This window comes from Megascapheus bottae, chromosome 13 (genome assembly GCF_031878675.1).
Source record: "Megascapheus bottae isolate mThoBot1 chromosome 13, mThoBot2.hap1, whole genome shotgun sequence".
Lineage (NCBI taxonomy): Eukaryota > Metazoa > Chordata > Mammalia > Rodentia > Geomyidae > Megascapheus > Megascapheus bottae.
In genome coordinates, this window is record NC_143521.1 from 15,701,729 (window position 1) to 15,727,068 (window position 25,340).

At 35.8% G+C, this 25,340-nt stretch overlaps 1 protein-coding gene across 3 annotated transcripts in view; it reads left to right on the forward strand.

The window, feature by feature from the left end:
* Cnot6l (CCR4-NOT transcription complex subunit 6 like) overlaps window positions 1-25,340 on the forward strand; it is a 78,167-nt gene that overhangs the window by 21,301 nt on the left and 31,526 nt on the right. For all 3 annotated transcript variants that reach the window (XM_090343375.1, XM_090343372.1, XM_090343374.1), the window contains exons 3-5: window positions 99-285; window positions 3,229-3,314; window positions 23,762-23,851. In XM_090343375.1, the coding sequence (XP_090199501.1) occupies window positions 99-285; window positions 3,229-3,314; window positions 23,762-23,851 (363 nt within the window). The remainder of the gene's footprint in view (window positions 1-98; window positions 286-3,228; window positions 3,315-23,761; window positions 23,852-25,340) is intronic.

A 25,340-nucleotide genomic window follows, 5' to 3' on the forward strand; every position in this document is an offset into this window, starting at 1 on the left:
AGTACCTGTATATTTTCAGATTGTTCTATTTTAACCTTGCTAAAATTCAACTTTGATTGTGAGCCTAGTGTTTTATGCTTGAATATTTTGCCTTTCAGGTAAAGTGCGGAGCTTAAGTACATCACTTTGGTCATTGACACACTTGACAGCGCTACACCTTAATGACAATAACCTTACTCGCATTCCACCTGATATTGCCAAGCTTCATAATCTGGTTTACCTGGATCTGTCATCCAATAAACTCAGAAGTTTACCAGCAGAACTAGGAAACATGGTGTCTCTCAGGTAAAAAAATATTAAAGACATAACTCATAAAATTTGAAATTTTCCAGATAAAATGAGATACTTTTTTTTGTCTGAGGAGGTGCTGGTCCTGGGGCTTGAATCTGGCTTGGATGCTGCCTGAGTGTTTTTGCTCAAGGCTAGCATTTTATCACTGGAGCCACAGCTTTACTTTTGATTTTCCAGTGGTTAATGGGAAAAAAAGTTTGAACCCCCCCCCCCCCTTTTTGGGGGTGGGGCTTTGAGTTTAGTGCCTGAGCACTGTCCTTTATGCCAACTTTCCGTCCCTGAACTTCCTTTCTTGAGCTGACTTTGAACCTTGGTCCTCAGAACTCAGCCTTCTGAGTAGTTAGGATTACAGGTGTGAGCCATCAGCTCCTGACCTATTACCATTACTACTACTACTACTACTACTACTACTACTACTACTACTACTACGTTATACAAAAAGGCACAATGCTAGCCCTTCCATCATTCTCTTATTTTCTCTCATTCCTATTCCTTCATGTTATGCAGTTAAATTTTCACATAATGTTCATTGAATATAGTCAGTGCATTTGTTCACCTTTCCTCCTTCCATTCCTGTGTTCCTAATTACCTTACTTCTTTTTTTTTTTGCCATTGCTGGGGCTTGAACTCAGGGACTGAGCACTGTCCTTGGGCTTTCTCAAGGGTAGTGCCCTACCACTAGAGCCACAGCACCACTTCCAGCTGTTTTGTTCCATGTACGTGGTACCGAGGAATCAAACCTGGGTCTTCATGTGTGCTAGGCAAGCACTCTACCACTAGGCCAAACTCCCGGCCTCACTTTTTCAGTGGAATTTCCTTCCATGTTTGTGAAGATCAAACTAATTGTTGTGCTTAATTCAACCTTCATTGAGGATTTATTTTCCTTTATATTTGGGTTTCTAGTACCAGTTTCCATTTCTTATCCCAGCTTTGAGCTGGGATGAGGTTAAATGTCTCAGTTGAGAGACTAAAGTCTGAGAATGTAGAAAAATCTTTGATAACACATGATTTACTTATAAGCAAGAACTTTAGAAACATCTCAATTATGTAAAGCTATGCATATTTATATTTCATACCACAAGTCTTCAATGCAACCTAAGAATTTTTTTTTGCAAAGGTAATTCGTACAAAAGGGGTTTCACAGTGGAATTTCTACATATGTATACCATGTGATCCAGTTACTCTCACTTTCTTACTTTGCTCTCTTTCCACCTTCCTAAAACAATTTCAACAGGTTTCATTGTTTTCATAAAATGTTTTTGACCATACACATCTTCATCCCTTCATATTACCCGACCCTCATCAAAAAGATCTTGTTTGTCTTTGCCACTCCCCTACCTGCTTGGTCAGCTTTTATGAAGGGTCTTTATGAGTTTTCATATGTAGCTGAAATGTATTTCAAAATTTTAACCCTAAGATAGTTTGCTATAGGAAAAATTTTGCAGAAATACTAAATCTTATAAAAACATTATCAGGTGGGCACCGGCGGCTCACACCTGTAATCCTAGCTACTGAGGGAGGAGGCTGTAATCTGAAGATCATGGTTCAAAGCCATCCTGGGCACTCTGAGACTCCTATCTCCAATTAACCACCAGAAAATCGGAAGTGCTGAGTGGCTGAAGGGGTAGGGTGATAGCCTTGAGTTGAAGAGTTGATGGACAGTGCCCAGGCCGAGTTTAAGGGCTACCACCAACTCCCCCTCCTCCACCCCCAAATATTCCCAATGAGTTGCCTCTCTGTTTTATTTGTTAAGCAAATAAAATTTTTTTATATTTAAAAATCACTTTAATTTTTGTATATTTGTTTATATATAAATATAGGAATGTATAATGTGTAAATAGAAATAAATATATAAGTATGATGTATAAATTACAGAAAATATGAAACAAATTTTATATATAAATATATAATTACATAATAAACTTGGAAAATGTATAATAAAATATATACTTATATGCTTTATATGTTCATACAGTTTTATGAAATACATAAACTATATATCATATTAAAATATAATTATATTTGATATTTTGTATGTAGTATTTTGCCAGTTCTGGGGTTTGAGTTCAAAGCCTAGGTGCTGTCCTTCAGCTCTTCTACTCAAGATTAGTGTTCTGCCAGTTGGGCTGTAGCTTCATTTCCAGCTTTGTGGTGGTTAATTGGAGATGAGAGTCTCACAGACTTTCCTTCCTGGGCTAGCTTTGAACCTTGTCTTGAGATCTCAGCCCCCTGAGTCTGTGAGTGCAGGTGTGAGCTACCCGCACCTGGGCCAAGATGTACCCACTACACGATGAATGTAACTGTAAGCCCTGTATCACTTCGACAATAAAATACAATACATTTTTTTATCACATATTTAAGGTTAAACTTAATCCCTTGGTCTTTTTTATGATGTTTCCTTAAGGTGGTTATTTGAATTTTTTAAAACTTTGGGTTAATGTTAATTTTTTTTTTCTCCCCTCTGTGCCTGGGTGCTGTCCCTGAGCTCTTTAGATCAAGGCTACTACCCTATCCCTTGAGCCTCAGCCCCACTTCAGGTTTTCTGGTGGTTAATTGGATATAAGTGTCTCACAGACTTGAGTGCTGGGCTGTTTTTGAACTGGGATCCTCAGATCTCAGCCTGAGTAGCTAGGATTACAGGCGTGAGCCACTGGTACTAGCAGTAACAGCCTTTATGATGACAGTAAAGAGTGTAGATTTAGCTTGAGAATAATGTGAAATTATTAACTTCTGCATTTATATGTACTAGAGAATGAATAAGCATAGAACCTCTGAATATTTGTGACATGGATTGTATACCAGTTTGATCAGCATTTTGGGGTTAACATTGAGAAATGCCTTGAATCTGAACATCATAGTTTGTTACAAAGATAGTTATGAATGGTAAATTAAATATTAGTAAAGTTTAGTATATTAAATTACTTTTTTTTTAAACAGGGAATTGCTTTTAAATCACAATCAGTTACGGGTTTTGCCTTATGAACTTGGTCGGCTCTTCCAGCTACAAACTCTAGGTTTGACAGGTGAGTGACTTCTTTTTAAGAGAAGTGATGTGTCAGCAATCAGTATTGAATTGCTACCATCCCTTTAAAGATTATTTTGGCCCTAGTATAGATCAAATTTTAGAATGATTTGAGAATGAGGATTAACCCAAAATATTTGAAATGTTTTAGGTGGGACATTTAACCATGTATGTGTATTTGAAGTCTTAAACTTGGGGTGTTTGCTCCCTTGGCTTTTTCTCAAGGATATTAATGGTACTCTACCACTTGAACTACACTTTCACTTACAGCTTTTTGCTGGTTAATTGAAGTTGAGTCTGTCTTTGCCAGCCTGGGCTAGCTTTGAACTACAAGCCTTAACTTAGCTTTGAACTATGAGATCTTCCTGATTGGGATGATAGCCACTGGCAGCCAACTGATCTTACTTTTTCTATTCTGTATTTTAACTAGTTAAAATAATTATCAAGAGGTGCAGTAAGGGCAAGTCTAGTCTATCCCTTTTTTTTTTTTTTATTTTTGCCAGTCCTAGGGCTTTTTTTTTTCTTTTGCCAAGTCTGTAACACTTGAGGAAAAAAATTGTGGAATGATATTTTTTGTGATCTTAGATTCAAGGAATATGAAAATTTACACTTATGAAATAGTTAATAATGGTTATTTGTAAGAATTACTTGTTCTGTGTAATGTTGAAAGAAGTAACTATTGCTTCTGATATTGATAGGACATTAGTAATACATTAATAATTGAGTCCAGCTAACTTAATTTTGTACAAGGCAGCATTTCTAAGAGGAAATGGTAATATTTCATCCTTTTTCATGATTTTACTGTTTATCACATAGACATGCTCCCAGAAAATTTATGCTTCAATATCGGCGAATGGATTCTGAATATCCATTCAAATCCTTTTTATTTTATGAGTAATTTTAACACTAACATTAACTATCTTTGCACACTGTCCTTTTTTGGGGGGGGGCGGCAGGTCATGGGGCTTGAACTTGGCTTGGGTGCGGTCCCTAAGCTCTTCAACTCAAGGCTACCACCCTACCACTGGACGTGGGCATTGTCCCTGAGCTCTACAGTTCACAGCTAATGCCCTACGCTTGAGCTAAGCCCCACTTGCCATTTTCTAGAGGTTAATTGGAGATAAGAGTCTCAGTCCTTTTGTGCCCAGGCTGGCTTTGAACCATGATCCTTAGGTCTCAGCCTCCTGAGTAGCTAGGATTACAGGCATGAGCCACCATGCCGGCACTGTCAATTTTTTGTGTAATAAACATTAAAATATCTTCTGTGTCTGTTGATTCTCTCAGGTACGAGTTAGGTACTTCACTAGCAGTATCTGGATTTTGTTGATGTCTGTGGATAAACTCCTCATTGTTTCAATTTGATCCATAGTAAATATAGATGGGATAGTATAGATTTTTAATATTTTCAAACACATAAAGTACCTTGGGAATGAAACAAAATGTAAACATTTAGCCAAATGGCCACAAATGAGGCTGCACTAAAGCCACTAGCATAACCATGTTCATTGTAGCATTGTTTACTATAGCAAACTGGTTTTATGCATGCCATATACACATACTCCAGAAGTATTACTGTAGACTTACGTATGATTTTTAGTGCACTTGCATTTTGACTAGGATGCATCATATGAAGTCTGGAGCAGAAATTTCCCCTGATGTATTATGTCAGTGCTCAAAAGAGTTTAGGATTTTGGATCATTTATGATTTTGTATTACTTAAAATTTCGCTCCTGAAGAAAAAAAATTGTTTCCATATACTTCAAGGTGACCTAGAATTTGAGATCCCTGATGCCTTGTAACACTTAGGATGCCAAGGGAACATCATTATACCTAGGTTCATTTCTGAATTTCAGATTAGGAATGCTGAATTCATACTGGATTTCAGCCCTTTTCTCTTTGTGAGAAAGCCATTCAGAAACATTTTCTACTCAGATGATCTAGTACAGAAGAGCAAAGAAGGAAAACTCTCCCTACTTTAAAAAAATAAAAAAATTCAAGATGATAAAAACAGAAAAGGCTTTATGGAGCAATTTATGAATAAAAATATAAAAAATAATATATTTTTAAAGATAAAATTTGAAGTAATTTCTTGGTCTTAATAGTCACAATGTGGTCTTTTATGTTATAGACATAAAAAGCATTTAAAATGGTAGTGTGCTATATTAAAAGACAAAATGAGAATAAGCTGCCTGTGAGGTTCCATTTTATCTTGAAACTAGAAAAGAGAATTTGTTTCTTTTACTTGGGATCATAGATGCTCAAGTTTTAATGACTGGCATCATCCTGACCCAACAAACTAATTTCTGTAAGTTTTGACATGAGTGTTTATGGAATATAGATTATTTGAGGAGTTTGGATGAGAACTGCAATACTATAGGCAGAATCAGTACGGCAATTTCTAAGTGTTCTTTATGATGTCTTAAATGAAGTCCAAATGTGTTAACTTTGTAGAAGCCAAGACAGAAGTAAAAAGTTTTTAAGTAGTTTGGATTTCATGCCCTTGGGTCTGAGATAAGGCAGTACTTTTATCTGCCATATGGGCCAGTGAGATGCTATCATTCATTAAAGACATTGATGTCCAAGTCATAACATTATCTAGGGCTTCAACACTTCCAAATATTTGTAGTTTAACTTTCTTAAAATTTGAAATATATCATAAGAAAATAATGGCATTCATATTACAGAAAATAATAGTGCTATATTGTTATCCAAGTGTGTCTGAATACCTTTTTACAAAAGGCACTTGAAAACTGTGATTATCTTTGCTTTAGGAGGCAAGGTGCTTATTTCTGTGTTACATATGAACTACCATTATCAATAAAGGAAAATTTATTACTAGTTTCTATTTCAGGATACAAATAGCTCTAAGAGTATTGATGAACCTTATGCATGATAATAAAATTGACAAATTTTAAATATGTTCAGTTAATCGTTCTTTTAATCAAATTGGAAAAATTTTAAAAACTGAGAATTGGTTGGTGAGATTACAGGAAAATAAGAACACTATATATATGTATTTGTTAAATATAGCTGAACTTTAATTAAATAGACTCATACAAAATACTACTTCCAAAGTATTTTTATGATTTCAGCCCTGTTGAAGCATACCTGTAGCTACATTTGATTCAGTGCTGTTACCTCCTGATAGATGAATTTGCTATAGTTAATTAATTCTGTTAGGGATATTGTTTTTTATTTTTTTCCCCTTTGGCTACCTAATGAGTACATATGAACATTTTAGTATATGTATGTTCCGATACAGTTCATAAGAATGGAAGTGAATTAGTTGTATTGTAGAAATTTGCATCTTTTCACTTGATTAAGTAAATGCTATGATAGGTATTGTGTGTTTGTGTGCATGTGTACTGGTACTGGGTCTTGAACTCAGGGCCTTACTTAGTTCTTTTGTCCAAGGATTGGTACCTTACCACTTGAATTACTTTTGCCCAAGGCTGGCACCTTTACCACTCGAATTTTTTCCAAGGCTGGCACCTTACCACTTGAATTACATCTCTAGGTCTAGCTTTTTGCTTGTGTTTGGGAGATAAAGAATCTCTGGGATTCGTCTGCCTGGGCTGGCTTTGAGCTGTGCTACTTTAGTCTCGGCCTCATGAGTAACTGGGATTATTGGTGCCAGCCTTATAATGTTTTACAAACGAGTTGTATTAAATTATGCTTCAAGAATTACATAGTTTTCATTTTTGTCTTTCCAATAATTTGTGTTGTCAAAAGTTCTTCCAATTATTGAATATGAAAGACTCTTAATGATACTCTAAATTTTCATTTTCCTAATTGGTAATAAGATTGAACATAGTTTTTTGTATTTACTGGCAATAATTTCTTTGAAAGTATTGTTGATGCCTTTTCTGTTATGTATGGGATCATTTCTTACTGATTTGTATTAAGTTTTTGCCTATTTTGTTAACAAATGTCTACTACATAGCTTTTTTTCTTTGTACTACTTAGTCCTCCCCCTCTCCCTCCGTCCCCCTCTCCCTCCGTCCCCCTCTCCCTCCGTCCCCCTCTCCCTCCGTCCCCCTCTCCCTCCGTCCCCCTCTCCCTCCGTCCCCCTCTCCCTCCGTCCCCCTCTCCCTCCGTCCCTCTCTCTCTCCCTCCATCTCCTCCATCCATCCCAGGGCTTGAACTCAGGTCCTAGGCATGGTCCTTGAGCTTTTGAGCCACAGCACCACTTCCAGCTTTTTTTATGTATGTGTGGTACTGAGAAATTGAACCCAGGGCTTCATGCATACTAGGTGAGCACTCTACCACTAGGCCACACTCCTTGCTTTGTGCTATCTTTTAATAAAACAGTTTAAATTACTATGTGGATTTAAATCTCATTATTCATGTATTTTACATTTTGTTAAACCTTCCCTACAAGTGATTTTTTTTCCTATAAAATTTTTAAGTTTTACCCTTCATAATTAATTCATTGATACACTTAGAAGTTGTTTAAATATGGTGTGAGGCTCTTATTTAGGGAGGACGTAATTATGCATATTTACAGTCCTCTGTTACTTATGACAGTTTTCCTTTTCCTACTATTCAGCAAAGTCACCTTTCTCATAACTGCTATGGTAAGTCTACTTTTGTGATCTATATTCTATTCTAGTAGTTACATTTGTCTAATCTTGTACCAACAATTATGATGTTACTACGGGTTTTTTTTTTTTTTTTTTGCTACTGAGTTTTGAGCTCAGGTCTTTCTGCTTGCTGGATAGGTGCTCTACCACTTGAGTCATAGCTTCACTTCAGGCTTTTTTACTGGTTAATTGGAGAAAAGAGTCTCATGGATTTTGTTGCCTAGGCTGGGTTTGAATCATGATCCACAGATCTCAGCCTCCTGAGTAGCTAGGAGCACATACTGGCCTTTGTGTATTATTAATGTTACCCCTTTGTTTTCCCACTTTTTCTTCTCCTATCCTTACACTCAAGTTATCATAACTTGTGTAAAAATTGATTTTAGGGGCTGGGAGTTTGGCCTAGTGTTAGGGTGCTTGCCCTACCATGTACGAAGATTGGGGTTGGAGACCTTGGAACCACATACATAGAAAATGTCAGAAATAGTGCTCTGGCTCAAGTGGTAGAGCGCTAGACTTGAGAAAACCTAAAGACAATGCTCAGGCCCTGAGTTCAAGCCCCAGGGTTGGCAAAAAAAATAAAAATTGATTTTACAATAAGCCTTCTTAGCTGTATCTTCTTTCTAGAAACTTATAAGCTCTTTTGATGTTTGTATGAAAATAATCACTATCGGCCGATAAGTTTTGTTGCTTCCTTTTGAATTCTTACATATTAAATTTGTACTTTATTTTATTGTATTAACTAGGATATTTGTGTTGGATAGAATTAATAGCACTGGCTATGCTTCTGTTATAGCCAGTTTTATAGAAAGTACTTCTAATTTTTTAAACAAAATGAAGAATGAGGGCCAGGAGCATGGCCTAGTGGTAGAGTGTTTGCTTAGCATGCACAAAGCCCTGGGTTTAATTCCTTGGTACCACATACACAGAAAAAGCTGGAAGTGTGCCGTGGCTCAAGTGCCAGAGTGCCAGCTTTGAGCGAAAGTGTTCAAGGACAGTGCCCAGGCCCTGAGTTCAAGCCCAAGGACTGGCAAAAAAAAAATTAATGAGATTTTTGCTCGGCATGGTTGTATTTGCAGGGTGTAGTGGTGTCTGTTGTAATCATAGCATCCAGTAGATAGGAGGATTGCAAGTTCTAGGACATACTGAGAATCATAGTAGTGGGACCCTTTTCAAAGAGCAATAACTACAGCAACACCACAAATACACAAAATCTAGTATTTATCCTGTGTCTTTACTTAAATAATTGAGATTATGGTAGTTTTTTATTCCTGATTAATCCTTGTTCAGATAGTTTATCAAATGCTTTTCTAATATATTGAGATAATTGTTTTTAAAATTTCAAAGACTAGTGTGATTGTATTACGATTATATTGAATGTTAATATATATATATATAGAGAGAGAATATATGTGTACTCTTCCTACTTAAATAATAGTCCTTGCAGTAATAGATCCAGGTTGGTCATATTAAATGCTTTTATACATTAAATTTGATAATATTTGACTTAATTTGATAACTACTCAATAAGTGAAGACCCAGATTGTACTGAATTTATAGGCTATTAAATTAGCTGCATTTCCATAGTGAAAAGACAGGAGAGTTATGTCAGTAACAAAGTACATTATTTAAGCTATGAATATGGCCCAGATACATGGACAATGAGTTTATATTGTAATTCAGGATCAGGTGTCCAGCACTTTTTAAACAAACAGAAAATACCGTAACAAGTGGCGAAATGCTAGTCCTGCTTCCCTAGGGGAAGAGTTACATGGCAGTTATGCCTTGACCTATTTAGTTGCCTATGTAAGTAGCTATTGAAACTGCTCAGTGTTGGGAGATAGGTTTTGGAATCAAGTGCACCAAGAATGGAGAAGGAAGCACAGTTGGGGCCTCTTTCAACAACAGTTTTTAAGGATTTTTCTATATATGTTTGCAAATAAAGTAGATGTGTGCTTTTCTTATTTAAATGTGCTAACTTTTGAAACTTTTTGGTTAACTTACCTGGCTTTTTGGATTCTCAAGTTTTGACTCCAGGTGCTTAATTTTATTGTTAGGCCCAGGGCTATATATTAGATCAAATAGTAAATATTGTTGCTTAAATTTTTCTGTATTGTTAGAAATTTTTGCTTTATCAACAACTGGTATATTTATATTAATTTACATTAAATGTTAGGTTTTAATGTAGTGACGTTTTATAGTAAAAAAAAGTCTCAAAATAAAGTACTAGCTTAATGTTAGAGATTCTGAATTGACTTGATACCCCTACCCCCCTTTTTGCTTCCTCCCTCCCTTCCCCCCTTTTCTTTCTTGATACTTAACAAACTCTAGGCTTGTTTTTGTTTGTGTGTTTATGTACATGTGCATGTGCCAGTACTGGGGCTTGAATTTAGGGCCTTGTGCTCTTCACTTTTTCACTCAAGGTATTCTCTACTTGAACTTATTGTTGGTTAATTAAACACAGGTGTTTCACAGACTTTTCTGCCTAGGCTGTCTTGAAACTCTGAACCTCAGATTTTTTAGCTTCCTGAGTAGCAAGGATTACAAGTGTAGCCACCAGCCCTTGAATTACCAAGTTTTTCTCCATTTCATTTAATACAGTTATGCCAGTTTTCTTCAGCTTTAAAGCTTGGTTGTATCCTTTTTTAAAGGTAACATTTATTTTTTAATATATTTTTATTGTAATTAATAGAAGGGTTACATTATATTGGCCAGATAGAAGGTGCATTACTTCACAAACACTGATACCCTTTCTCATGTTTTGGTCCTCATTTTCCTCCCCCCACCCCCGCCCCTCTTGTTTTCCCTCCTTCCCTTTCCCATTTCAAATGAACAAATAATTAACCAAGGGACATAGTACATTAAGAAGAACAATCACACTAAGAAGAACAATCATACATTATATGGCTCTTGTTTCCATATCCTGGAGGTCCTTTCATTTAGTCTCATCCTATATGGCCTTATGTATCTAGGTTTTGCTCTATTGTAAACCTTTGCTAGGAGAGCTCAAGGTTTTTACTAATTAGGTAACATTTTATTCTTTGACAATTGGTCATGGGGCTTGAACTCTGGGCCTGGGCTCTAAGGCTAGAGTTCTAACACTTGAGCCACAGTGCCATTGCTTGATTGAATCTTTTTTCTGACTTCAGCCTTCCTTCTCTTGTGCATAAGTTTATTTCTATAGCTATACTTGTTTTGTAACAGTCTGTAGTTTTGTGGTCAGAGTATTTGTTGTACCTATATTGTAGTTACTAGGATTTTTGTTTTTGCCATTCTAATTTTTTCAGTATTTTTATGAGAGATTTCTCTTGTGACTTAATCCCATTATACCTTAATTTGCAAAGTAAAGAAGTGTACTTGGTTTGTGATTTGTAGTCTAAACAACATGTACTGATAAGAACCACAATTAACATGGTAGATAAGTAGAAAGGGAATGGCCTATTACAGGAGCCAAACATATGGACTGGTCTTGTATACAAATCTATCAATGAAAATTAATGCAAGTGGTCCTGCAAGAGCTATATTAATTCCTTCTCACTGTAATATCTTTGAGACCCACTTGACTTTATCTCCTCAAGGTGCTTTTACCTAAGAACTTACATACCCTTCATTTCCTGCTTGAACACAGCCTAAAGGATAAGTAAAGATAAAAACTTGGGATATTTTATTTTTAGATATCCCATTTTTAAAATTAGCAGTTACCAATTGAACAGGTGGATTTTTATTGTGCAGTTAATTGGTGTGCATTAGTGTACAGAGTAGAGGAATAAGGAAGGGGAGAATACAACCACAAGATTCAGTGCTTACCCTATGAAATTAGAAAAGTTGGGCATAGTAATAGAGGGACAAGGAATGAACAAATGCAGCAATGGTTCTCAATAGATACTATGTTCAAAAGGGACTATATACTTTGTGGGTGGAAATAGGAGAAACAGAAGGAAGGGATGACACTGTTAAAAAAGAAATGTACTCATTACCTGACTTTTGAAACAATAACACCTCTGTAGATCACCTTTATAATAATAAGATTGTAATGATAAAAAGTAGAAAAATTGAGAGGAAGGGTTAGAGGAATGGGGGAGAATGATGAAAGGGTTGATACTGATCAAGCTGCATTGTACTTATAAACTGACATGTTAAATATTCCTAACCCGTTTTAACCACTATTTCAATTAAAAAGATTGAAAGTAAGGTACGGGTGGCTTACCCCTTTAATCTTAGCTACTCAGGAGGCTAAGGATCATAATTAGGAACCAGCCTAGACAGGAAAGTCCATGAGATTGTTATCTCAAGTTATAATCACCAAAAAGCCAGAAAATGGAGCTGAGGCTCAAGTAGTAAAGTACCAGCTTTGAGTGAAAAAGCTTAGAGGCAGTGTTAGCTCCTGTGTTCAAATCCTAGGATTATTTCTCTCACAAACGCACTTCACATACATACAAGCACACACAAAACCAGATTAATTCCCTTTTATCTTGACCTTGTTAAAGTTTTTAGTGAGTTTTATTGTACTTTGGAATCATATACTTGGATCATATTTACTCAAATTGTCTCCCTAACCCCGTGATTTTCATTTTAAACAATTATGTATTTAATTCAGTGCACACACACACTCTGTGCTGGTACTGGGTCTTGAATTCAGGGCCTCTTGCTGTTAACATTCTGCTTCATGGCTTCTCTTCTACCACTGAGCTCTGTGTTTTGCTTGTTAACTTGATATGTAGTCTCTCAGGCTTTTCTGTTTGGGCTAGCTTTTAAATTTCAGTCATCTAGATCTTGACCTCTTGAATAGCTAGGATTATTGGCTTGAGCCACTGGTGCCCATCTCACATGAACTATATTTCTTTTTGAGCCTGTCTTATTTTAATGTTTTGATCTCCATTTCCATCTATTCTGCAAAAAATAATGTAATTTCATTCTTTGTCTGAATCACATTCTGTTATGTATATGTCTATATATCATACATTATATATAGACATACAGATACTGCATTTTCATCTTTTGATGGGCATCTAGGCTGATTGTATAAATTTGTTACTCTAAACAATATTGTAGTGCAGTAACATGGGTAATGCAGGTATCTTTATTGTATCATGACTTAAATTCCTTTCATGCTCAAGAGTGATAAAGCAAGATATTTTGGTAGTTTTTTTTTTGTCTGACTGATTGAGGAATATCTACTAAGAGTTCTATAATGATTACACTAATTTATATTCCCATGAATAGTATATTAAGGTTCTTTCCCCCCAGATCCTTGTGAACATTTTTTTTTAATGGCCAGTCATTTCTGACTAGAATGAGATGGACTCTGTTATTTTGATTTATATTATCCTGATAGTTAAAGTTGAATACTTCTGAATGTGTATTGCTTTTAAGAACTGTTCAGTTAATTTGTCCACTTATTGTGGGATTTTTTTTTTCTTGGTGCTTAGTATTTGGACTTCATTGTATATTCTGTATATCAGCATTCTGCTGATCCATTGAACACTAACGAAAGATTTTCTCCCTTTCTCTAGGCTGTATATTTACTCTATAATTATGTGTGTCAGTGTGCAGAAGCTTTTTAGTTTGATCAACCTATTAGTCAACTTTTGGTTTTATTTTCTGATCTTTTCAAATCTTAGATGTTGCCTATACCGGTATGATGTAGTGATATCCCTGTTTTCCTCCAATAACTTCCCATAAAACATTAAAATCTTCGTTCCATTTTGAGTTGATTTTTGTTCCATTTTGAGTTGATTTTCATACAAGGTGCAAGCTAGGGATCTAGTTTCAGTGTTTTGCATTTGGATATCCAGTTTTCCTCAGATTATTTGTTGAAGAACCTGTCTTTTGCCCAACCTTTGTTGTTCTTTTTTTGTCGTTTGTTTTGTTCTCCTGGTCTGTGTGTGTTCATGTCGTATTGTGCTGTCCTTTTTTCTATGGCTGTGAAGTATAATTTGTTAACAGGGATTGGAATACCTCGAGCATTGCTCTTTTTTTGCTCAAGATGGTGTTGGATATTGGGCATCTCTTAATGCATCCATATTAGCTTTGATTATGTAAACTCACTGGAATTTTAATAGGGATTATGTGGATTTGCAGGGTTTTTTAAATGTAGCTGCTATTATAAGTTTGCCACATGAACACAAGAGAGGTCTTAACATATTTTAGTATATTTGTAAAATTTTATTTATTTATTTTGTGGGTCATGGGGCTTGAACTTGGCCTGGATGCTGTCCCGGAGCCCTGCAGCTCAAGGCTACCACCCTACCCCTGGGCCTGGGTGTTGTCTGTGAGCTCTTGAGCTCAAAGTTATGGCCCTACCCTTGAGCCAAGCCCCTACCCTTGAGCCAAGCCCCACTTGCCATTTTCTAGAGGTTCTTTGGAGGTAAGTCTCAGGTCCTTTAATGGCTTTGAACCTCAGCCTCTTGAGTAGCTGGGATTACAGGCGTGAGCCACTGTGCCGGCTTTCATTGTATTTTCAAGTTTTCAGTGTAGAGATAAAACTCGTTGGTTACCTCTATTCCTAAGTGTTTTTTCTAGAGTCATGTGAATGAGGTAGTTTTCTTAATGAGATATTTTTTCCTAATGCTACTACATTCACTTGTTGTTGATGTGTATATAAGTGCTTATTGATTTATGTCTATTATGTTTTCTGGAAAAGTCTTTAGTGTGTTTTAAATATAGAATTATACCATTTCCAAATAGGGATAAAAAATTGTGTGTTGCCTTCTCTTGCCTTAATGCTTTGGCTGATAAATCAAGTCCTATTTTGTATGAGTGGAGTATGTATAGTTGTCTCATTTCCTCATTTAGAGGAAGTGCTTTGTTTTTCCTTTTGTTAAAGTATAGCGTTGACTACTGTTTTTTCATATAGTATTTTTTATGATGAACTACCTTCTATTCCTAGTTTTTTCAGAGTTCTTATCGTGAAATTATGAATTACATCAAAATTTTATTTTTGCTTCTGTTGAGATAATCTCATGATTTTTGCTTATCTGGGATGTCATACATTGATTTGCATATATTGAGCCACCCTTGCATTTCTGGGATGAAAGCTACCTTGATGTTGGCATATACTTTTAGTATGCAGTTGAATTTGGTTTGCAAGTATTTCACTAAGTATGTTTGAGTCTCTGTCTTTTCTGGGTCTGTGCTTTTTCTTTTTGTGTTGTACCTTTTGCTGGTTTAGGTTTCAAGGTAATAGAATGAACTTGATAGTATTCTTTTTGTTTCTGTTTTATAGAATAGTTTGAGGTATTCCTTTGGTTTCTGTTTTATAGAATAGCTTGAGGAGTGTTGATTTTTGCTAAAGATCTGCTGGAATTCAGCAGTGACATTTTCTAGTCAAGTTTTTCTGTTTGGGGAAATGTTACTGCTTTAAACACCTTGCTCAGTATAAATTTAAGTTGTTGATGTCCTCTTGGTTCTATTTTATCTAGAAATACTTTCCAAGAATATTTCCATTCTAAATTTCCAGTTTGTTGGGTTAGTCTAAAATACTACATAATAATCCTTTGAGATTTAATGGTATCTGTTGTATCCTGTTGGTTGTCTGTTATGTTTGCTAGTAATACTAAAGTTTTAATGTCAGTGTTTTTACTTGCTGGGCCGCACCTCAAATTTTAGCTGGGATTTTTCATTCTTTTGGCTAGTTTGGCTAAGAGTTTGTACTCTTGCTTATATTTTTGAAAATCTAAGTCTTTAATTTCTTGAAAGTAATCCTTTTGTATTGCTCTTTGATCTCTCAGTAATACCTTTCCTGATATCTATTATTTACTAATTTTAGGTTTGGCTTGATCTTGTTTTTCTATGTCCTTGAGGTGTGTCATTACATTATTTATTTGAGATTATTCTGATTTTTTAATTTAGGTCCTCATAGCTATAAACTTCCCTATTAGAACTGCCCTTCCTGTATTCCAGAGGTTCTGGTAAGTTGTGTTTTCATTTTCATTTAAGTCTAGGAATTTCTAAGATACCCCTCTGATTTTGTTAGTGACCCACTGATGATACAGAAATAAGATTGTTCTGTCTCCCTATTGGTATCGTGTCTATAGATTGTCTTGTTCAAATTTTATTTTATGATCTAATTAAATACAAGAAGTTATTTCAGTATTTTATACTTGATAAATACTTAGTTTCTGGCTTAAAATCAGATCTACTTTAGAAAAAAATTGACAGGCTCCTGAGAATAACATATGTTCTGCCTCTCTGGAGTGGGATGATCTGTAAATGTCTAGTTATTTTAATTCAGTTGAATTCTCAAGTCCCCTTAAGTTTTTTTTTGTCTGGATGATCTATTGATGAGAATTGGGTATGAAGCCATGTGCTAGCATGGTCCTAGTATTTGGTCCTATCTGTCCCTTTATGTCAGTGGTGTTTGTTGTATGAAATTGGGTGCATCAAAAGTTGTTGACTATAATGTTGCTGATTGTTTATTATATTTAATACATTGTTAACCTTTATCACCTTAAACTAATTTTGACTGGAAGTCTTTGTCAGGTATGCATATAGGTGTACCTGCTTCCTGTCATAATCAGTTTTCTTGAAATACTGTTTTCCATTCTTAATTTTTGTGCTTTTGTCAGTGAGGCAAGTTTCTAGTAGAGGGCAGTTTGTTTTTAATCTATTCATCTAGTCTGTATTTTTTGACTGTTAACACTTATTATTGAGAGGTACTATTTACTTACTGATTTCTCCCTTCCCTTCTGGATCTTAACAGGTTTGTTAGTTTACCGAATTAATATTTGACTACTACTTGTTATTTGTTCCTCTAGTGAGATTTACTTTTCCCTTGCTAGAGCTCATGTTTATGTATATCTTGGTTTTTTCATCTCTGTGTAGTATGCCTGTGAATATGTTCTTTTCACTGGCTTAGTGACCATAAATTTCTTTGTTTATACTTACCATGAAAAGTATTTCTCCTTCACTTTTTATTTTTTGGTCAGTTGTGGGGCTTGAACTCAGGCCTGAGTTCTGCCCCCGAGCTTTGTCACTCAGTGTTAGTGCACTGCCACTTTGAGACACTCTCCTTCACTTTTTAAGGATAACTATGCTGATTAGAGTTGTCTTGGTTGATAGTTACTTTAAGACTTGGAATACATTAGTATTGGTATGCTGACATTTAGGGTCTTTTTCAGTGGTTCGTAATTCTGACAAGGATTGCTTCTGTAAGTTACCTGGTGATACTTTTTTAATATTAAGTATTCTTTATTTTGTACTTATATAGTTAAAATACTAAAAGTCTCAGCTGGGTTATTTTCTTTTTGGGCATATTTGAGGTTTTTAATGCCTCATGTACTTTGATATCTATTTTTTTCACTAGAATTTGGAAAACATTTCCTGTAATTTTATTAAGTTTTCTATGCTTTTAGTTCTTAGATATACTTCCTATCACATTGTTATGTTTGGTTTCTTAATTATAATCCAGAGTTCTTGGATGTTACTTTTCCTTTCCCCTTTTTTGCTATCTGAACACAATAATTGTCTTTTCTTCAATACCTAATAATTTCTTCTGATTGATCTAATGTATAGATCTATAATCTATTGATACTTTCATTGAGATTTTTAAAAATTTCTGTTTTTATTTCTCATTTAAGGTGAATTGCCCATTTCTTGAATTGATGCCTTTTTTTTTTAACTTCATGTGTTTTAAACATCTTGGAGGACATTGACCACTTTTATACCTAGACTTGATTTATTTATTTTTGCATTTCAACAATGTTAAATTCAGGGCCAAGAGTTTGGCCTAGTTGTAAGAGTGTTTGCCTTAGCATGCATGAAGACCTGGGTTTGATTCCTTGGTACTACATACATAGAAAAAGCTAGGAGTGTTGCTGTCACTCAAGTGGCAGAGCTCTAGCCTTGAGAAAGCCCAAGGACAGTGCTCAGACCCTGAGTTGAAGCCTTGGGACTGGCAAAACAAACAAACAAAATCCCCAAATAGTGTTAAATTCAGCCTTTCAAAGTTTTCTGGAGAAGTTGTGTTGCCTTTAAAAAAATATTTCTTGGTGTTTATAAAGTTGCCATATTTTCACCTATTAGTAACAATATTGCTTCCATTTTTGTTAAAGGGTCTTCTTAGTATTTTTGAAGACTCAATCTTTTGATCACAGATAAAACAAGAACAAAATAAGATAGAGAAGCACAGTGAAAATTAATGCCAACTATTATGCTATAAATACATCTAGAAAAGAAAAACAAGAGTGTAGAATAAACTATGAAGTTAAAAACAATAAGCTGATCATCTGTGTCTCTCACCTGTATTCTTAGCTACTCATGGGACTGATATCTGAGGACATCTGTTCAAAGGCTCGAGTAGAAAAGTCCAGATTCTTACCTCTGTTTAGCCACCAAAAAGCCAATATAGAAGTAAGTAGTATAGTTCAAGTGGTAGAGTGCCAGTCTTGAGCAGAACAGCAGTGAATGCTAGGCTCTGACTTCCAAGCCATAATATAGGAACAGAAAAATTCCCATGAAAGTAGTAATAAATGATTTATATTGTAGTGCTGGGGTTCAAGTCCAGGGCCTGTATCATTGTTAGCATCATAAGTGATTGAAGTAAAGGAGAGGCAGCACAGAAAGGGAGGAAGGATACAGCATTAAATAAAGAAGTAAGGAAGAGGGAAACGAAAAAACAAGATACCCTCCCCCCATTGATAAATAAAATTGTTTAAAGATACAAGTAAAATATTTTAAAATTTAAAAAATGAAGTAAAAATAACAGTGTAGTAAAAATTAAAGTACTAGGACTCCCAAATATGGAAACATGTTTAAAAAATACGATGAAGAAGGCCGGGAGTTTTGCCTAGTGGTAGAGTGCTTGCCTAGCCCCACATAGATAGAAAAACAAAAAACCATAGGTGGTGATGAGGCTCAAGTGCTCTAGCCTTGAGAAAGTCCAGGGACAGCGCTCAGGCCTTGAGCTCAAGGCCAGGACGGGCAAAAAACAAAACAAAATAATGAAGAGCCTAGTATAGTGTCTCATGCCTATAATTCCAGAGATTTGGGAGGTGGAAATTGGGAAGTTGAAGTTTGAGAACAGACTGGGCAAAATGTGAGACCCGCTTGCCCCCTTAACTACAATAAGAGCTGGGTATGTGGTGTACATCTGTCATTCCCAACTAGGTATCTAGTATAAACAAGATAATAGTCAAGGCCAGCCCTGGCAAAAATAAGGTCATTACCCCCCAAACAAAGTATAGGGGCGGGAGGCTTGGCTCCACTGGTAGATTTCTTGTCTAGCAAGTTAAGTTCTGAGTTCAAATTTTAGTATCACCCTCCCACCAAAAGAAAAAAATAATGTTTCTCAGTCTTAAATCTGCTAGGTTGTGTGTAATAACTAGGATAGTTAATAACTGGAGTTGATTATAGTTGCTACGGTTAAGCGACTGCTGCTATTTTCATACTGAGGGCCAGGTCAGTGAATGGTCAATTATCAGTTTCAGGGCTATTTTTGCTTTAATGTTTTCTTTGGGCTGTGTTGTCAGCTGCAGCTCCCTGTACACAATCTGCTCCCACTTATTGAGAGGTTTCCCCACTTGTTAGCAAATAGGCTGAAATGTCGATTGGAAGTAGAAGAAATCTTGCTCTGTTGTGTAAGAACTTGGACATCCTACCTAGCGATAAACCAGCAACTTTGCAGGAAGAAGGCTGAAAAAGTAGAGCTGTGTGTGGGAACTGGACTCGGAGCTCTTAGTTCTGCTGGGCAGCAAAGCACACATGCAGTTGAGAGCCAGTTTTGAAGGCCCAACAATCTACTGGCCCCAGACTCCGGCCTGTAGCTCTCATGTTTCTGAAGTTAAGCTCACTCTTGGCTTATAGAAGGGCAGGGCTTACTGACTTCTGCTCCTTTCAGATCCCAACCTTTATGGGTCTGTGTACAACACTCCCTTTGCCTTGATAACATGGAGGGGCTGTTCTTCCAGACATTAGAATGGAGTCCCTTTTCTCCTTGCCTTTTGATTTTTGTTTTGAGGTCCCCATCTTTGTTTGGAGGTCCTCAGATTAGCTAGTTCGCAGAGGCCTTCATTTTAAGAGGTTATTTGGCTGAAAGCTCTACAAGATGTAGGAAATGACAAAACGAATCGTTTTTCCTGCTTGACTTACCAGCAGAGTCACTATCAGACCAGATTGCTCAACGGGATTTAAGGGGATTTGGGAGAACTGTGGGTTTGTCCTGAGCTGCCTGGCTTTTCTTCCAATGTGGCTTTAGCTTCCTGACTCTTGTAGAGTAGGGCTTGGGCTGTTTCCTATTTCTTCTCTGTAGCCTTTCTCTTTTTCCTTTGTTATTCTGATTTTTCTCATTTATGGAATCACAGAGAAGAAGCTTCTAATTTGCTATCTTATCCTGCCTCATAGCCAGTTTTTCTTAACGTGAACTTTGGTAGTTTTGTCTTTCAATAAATTTGTTCATTTTTCTAGGTTGAATTTATGGGCCTGATGTTTTCTAAATATTTTTAACATCTCCATACAGGCCTTTTTTTAAATTTTGTATTGGTTTATATTAGTTGTAGGGTGGATTCACTGTTATATCTTCACATTTACACTGTATTCTAATCTAATTTTAATCTAATTTTATCTCTATCACACTGTCTGTTCCTCCCTTTCATTCTTGTCACTAATAATTTATGTTCTTCTAGTCAGCGGTATTTATTTTAGTAACATCTTTGAAATTCATTACCATTATTTTTTGTTACTGCAAATTAATGTCTGCTTTTTTATTAGTTGCTTCTATTTGATTTACTCTCATTTGCTTTTTTTTTTTTTTTCTTTTTGCCCGTCTTGGGCTCAGGGCCTGAGCACTGTCCTTGGACTTTCTCAAGGCTAGGACTCTACCACTTGAGCCTCAGCACCACTTCCAGCTTTTTCTATGTATGTGGCACCAAGAAATTATGCATGCTAGGCAAGCACTCTACCACTAGGCCAAACTCCCAGCCCTCATTTGCCCTTTTTTTAATTTTTTTTTTTTTTTGTGATGGGCGGGGGTTATACCCAGGCTGTACTAGGTATATAGTAGGTAAGTGCCCTACCATTTAAACTGTGCTTAGTCATTTCATATGTCACCTCTATCTTTACATTGATCTTGAAATCTTCCTTCTGCACCTACCAAGTAGCCTGAGATTATAGGTATATGCCACAGTCATGATGTTCTTGCTCTTTGTCTTTCTCCTCTCTTCTCCAATTCAAATATTTTTATTTATTTACTGGGGCTTAAACTCCGGAGTCTCACCATTTTGATTGGTATTTTCACTCATAGCTATCACTTAGACACTTTAGCTACACTTTCATTTCTGGCTTTTTGCTGGTTAATAAGGGGATAAGAGTCTTGTGTCTTTGCTCTGACTCTCAGAATTTAGCCCTTGGAGTAACTAGGATTATAGGTTTGAGCTACCTGTGCCCAGATTTTTTTTTTTTTGAACTGGTCTTAATTTGAAAGCTTTATCATTCATTTTAGATATATTTTGCTTGAATAGTTACATTGAATGGTCTAACATTTTCCTTGAAGAGTCACATTGAATGGTATAAATCACTCCCTAAAAAACACAAAAACATTTATATAGTTCTATTCTTCACATTTTTTCTTTTATATTTCGACATTTAAAATTCTCCAGTGGCTACCTTATGACCCATGTATTATTTAGACCTGAGATTTTAGACTGTTTGAGAACTGTTTAAAAAATACTTGTTTCCAGTTTTATTTAGCTGAGAAAATGTGCTTTGTGTGGTTTCATTTCCTGTAAATCTGACTTTGTCCTCTTTCACACAAATATGGTCTTTAAAAAATCATAGAATATGGTCTTTCTTGGGGACTACTCATGTGTACCTAAAAACACGGTATTTTCCCTTTTTATTCACGTTTTTTTGATGGTGCCACGAATCAAACATAGGGCCTTCATACAGACATGTAGTGGTCATATCTGTATTCACAGCTACACAGAAGGCTTCCATCTCAGGCTCCCAGTTAGAACCTAGCACAGCCAGAAAAATCCTCAAGTCCACTGTGCTTGTATGAGGGGATGGATTTTTATTAGCTGTCTTGGCTTTGTGTTCTCTGCTGTTTTAGGTGTTCCTAATGACTCCTTAAGTATGGGGCTTGTAGTTTTATATATAAATGTATATTATTATATAATGTATATAGAAGTGATTTCAGTTACACAGGCACACTCTTGAAGGTGTGGAGGGAGAGGAAGAGTTTTACGAATTAGATTGCAGGGCTTTAGTGAGCCTGACTTGGATATTTTCTTACCAGTGTTGAAAAGTAGAAGGGCTTGGGTGGAATGTTTTCTTCCAGATCTGATAGGGATTTTTTAAACTGTCACTCCACTACGTTTCTCTTGAGAATGGGACTTCTTTTTTATTGTAATTAATATAAGGGTTACATTATATTCACCAGATAGAAGGTGCATTTCTTTACAAACATTGGTACCCTGAGAATGGGACTTAAGGAGAATGTTAATGTTTTGGGGCACAATTTATTCTGTGACTAAAATTATAGGGACAGAAGTCATAACTTCCAGGTTCTTTACAAACTGGAACAGAAAATAGAAGTTTTCTTTGTTCATTGAATGAACTCTAATATCGGGAATATTAAAGCTCTTATTTTAAATTCCATATTGTTGCTGTTTAATGTTTCTCGTCCTTTTGAGTTAGTGATACATTTTGAATAATAGTTTCCTGTTACCTATTGCTTAATACTTTTTTTCCTATTACCTTATTTTCAGTTGTGCCCAAGGTACTGCCTTATTCATGCATGAAGATTTTACTCTTTCTGGTACTTAAGTTATAGTTACTTTTTTTTTCCTGGTCCTGGAGCTTGAACTCTGAGCCTGGGCACTGTCTCTAAGCCTCTCAGTGCTCAAAGCTAGCACACTACCACTGAGCTACAAGCGCTACTTCTGGTCTTTGTGTTTCTGTGGTACTAAGGAATCAAACCCAGGGCTTCGTGCATGCTAGGGAAGTGCTCTACTACTAAACCAACTTCCCAGCCCTAGTTATGTATTTTTAAATAGCAAAGTATTCAAGTGTCAAGCTTTATTTGGCTACACTTGTGAATCCATCACCTAGAGTAAATTTCAGTCTATAGTGTTTCCTTTTCCCATTTTCTCAAGTTAATTGAAAACTGCCAACTAGATTGATAGTCATTTAGTAATTTCACTTTATATTTCACCAGTAATCTCTTGAAAGTTTATGTGGGTGCATAAACCATTGAAGGCTGAACAGTTGGAAACTTAATTTCTGGAAGTTCAGTGGTTTTCTTTCAAATTTGAATGTGAGACTAGCATGCTTATTATAGTTGAGTATTTTTATTTATTTCTTATGGGAATATATGGTCTGTTAATGGTGGCTTAATTTTGCTATTTGACAGATCTGTTTTAATAATACCCTGACATTCCTGATCTTTGTCATAATGGAACTCTTATTTCCACACTGGATTAATTGATCTTCACATCATTCTGGTTTCACTTGAAATATTGTCATTTCTCCCATAAGTAATATGAATATTCTGGGAAGTTTTATTTTCTATAAAGTCACTCTTTCTCATACAGGTATGTTAGACTCATTAAATAAAAATCTGTTTTCAAAGACAAATGGAGAACTATAGGGTTATTTCAGAATTGACCATAATTAATATGTATGTATTTATGTACATTATGTTTGTGTATATGTGTGTACCTGTCTGTTAAAATTCCAGATTTTAAGATCATAACATGACAGTATAAACTGAAAAGAAATAATTCTTTTAAGGTTATTTTTTAAAAGAGTGCCTTAAAAGAATATTTTAAAACTTAATTTCTAAAGCACTTAGCAGATTAAATATAGTAGAATTCAATTAAAAAGTTGAGTGTTTTATGTCAGTGTCTTACATGTTTTATGCCTTTGTTTTTAGGCAATCCTCTATCACAGGATATTGCCAATTTATACCAGGACCCAGATGGAACCCGAAAGCTGCTGAACTTCATGCTTGACAATCTTGCAGGTAACTCCTAAAGATCAGACATTAAACTTGACAGATGTTATTTCAAGTTAATGTATCGGAGGTTGTAAGTTAATGTATCCCAGGTTGCATTTAAGAGTTATTTTATTGTTGGGGTGATGTACAGAGGGGTTGTACTTACATTCATCAGGTAAGGGGTACCTTACTACTTGAACATTGTTACCCCTTCCCATGCTTTTCTCCTACTTCCCCTCCTCCACCCCCTCCCACTCCCTCTTGTTTTTCCCTTACCTTCCCATTTTCAAATACACAAAAAAGCTTAGTTGTTTTTCAGATAGACTGTTGTCCTCTTGGCCTAGGGCCAACTTTTTGTGGAGCAATCCTACTTAGTTTCCTATGTACTGGAAGTAATGGGTATTCATGAACCATTACGCCCAGTTTGCTGAGATGAGTCACTTTCTCAAACTGTCTAGCCTCAAAGTATGATCCTCTATCGCCTGAGTAAGGGGATTATAGGAGTATACCACTGCACTGACCCACAGGTTGCTTTTATAATTACTTCGTGCTTGGTATTTCTACTTTCATCCTGATAGTAGAACTTAGAAAAAAAATTTAAATACTGAGTGCTTTTATTTACCAACCAACATGTTAGGAACTTTCCTTATTTTGTTTAATCTTTATAAGAACCTATAGTAGGAAATGTTACTTATATTTCCAGATGGGAATTTTGGAATTCACAAGATAATAATCATTTACAGACAATTCCAGGTCTGATATCAAGATTAAATAAATCTGAAAGATGAATATTTATTAAAATTGGTGGAAATTAGGGATTAGAAATCAAAGTGTAACTTTGAACCTGAATATTTTTTATATATTTTTTTTAATAAGTAAAATGACTATCAGTGGTCCCCAGACTTAGGGTGATTCAACTTAAGAGTTTCTGGCTTTGGGTGTTAAAATGAAAACTAGAACACTGTATTTAACAGTATTCTGAAAATTATGGGAGCTATTTAGTCTTCCAAAATGTTACATGATTTTTCCCAACTTGAGGCTAAGAATGTGTTAGTTCTGAACATATTTAATAAAGTAGGTATGATGTTTGGTAGACTAAATTTTTTTTTTTGCCAGCCCTGGGCATGAGCTTAGGGCCCGAGCACTGTCCCTGGATTTTCTCAAGGCTAGGGCTCTACCACTTGAGCCACAGCACCACTTCTGGCTTTTTTCTATGTATGAGGTACCAAGGAATCGAACCCGGGTCTTCATGCATGCAAGCACTCTACCACTAGGCCAAACTCCCGGCACAGACTAAATATTTTAAATACTCTTTTGATTGAGGTTGTTTCAATTTAACTGGGATGTAAACCTCATTTAAATCAAGGACCATCTGTATTTTGAATCACTACATCTGTAGTAAACTTGCTAATAGACTTTTAAATTAAGAACACCATACTACTAGGAGCTTAAAGTGGCTGTATTCAAGATGCAAGTTTTCTTACATAAGGAGGTTATTAAGAATTTCATTTGGAAT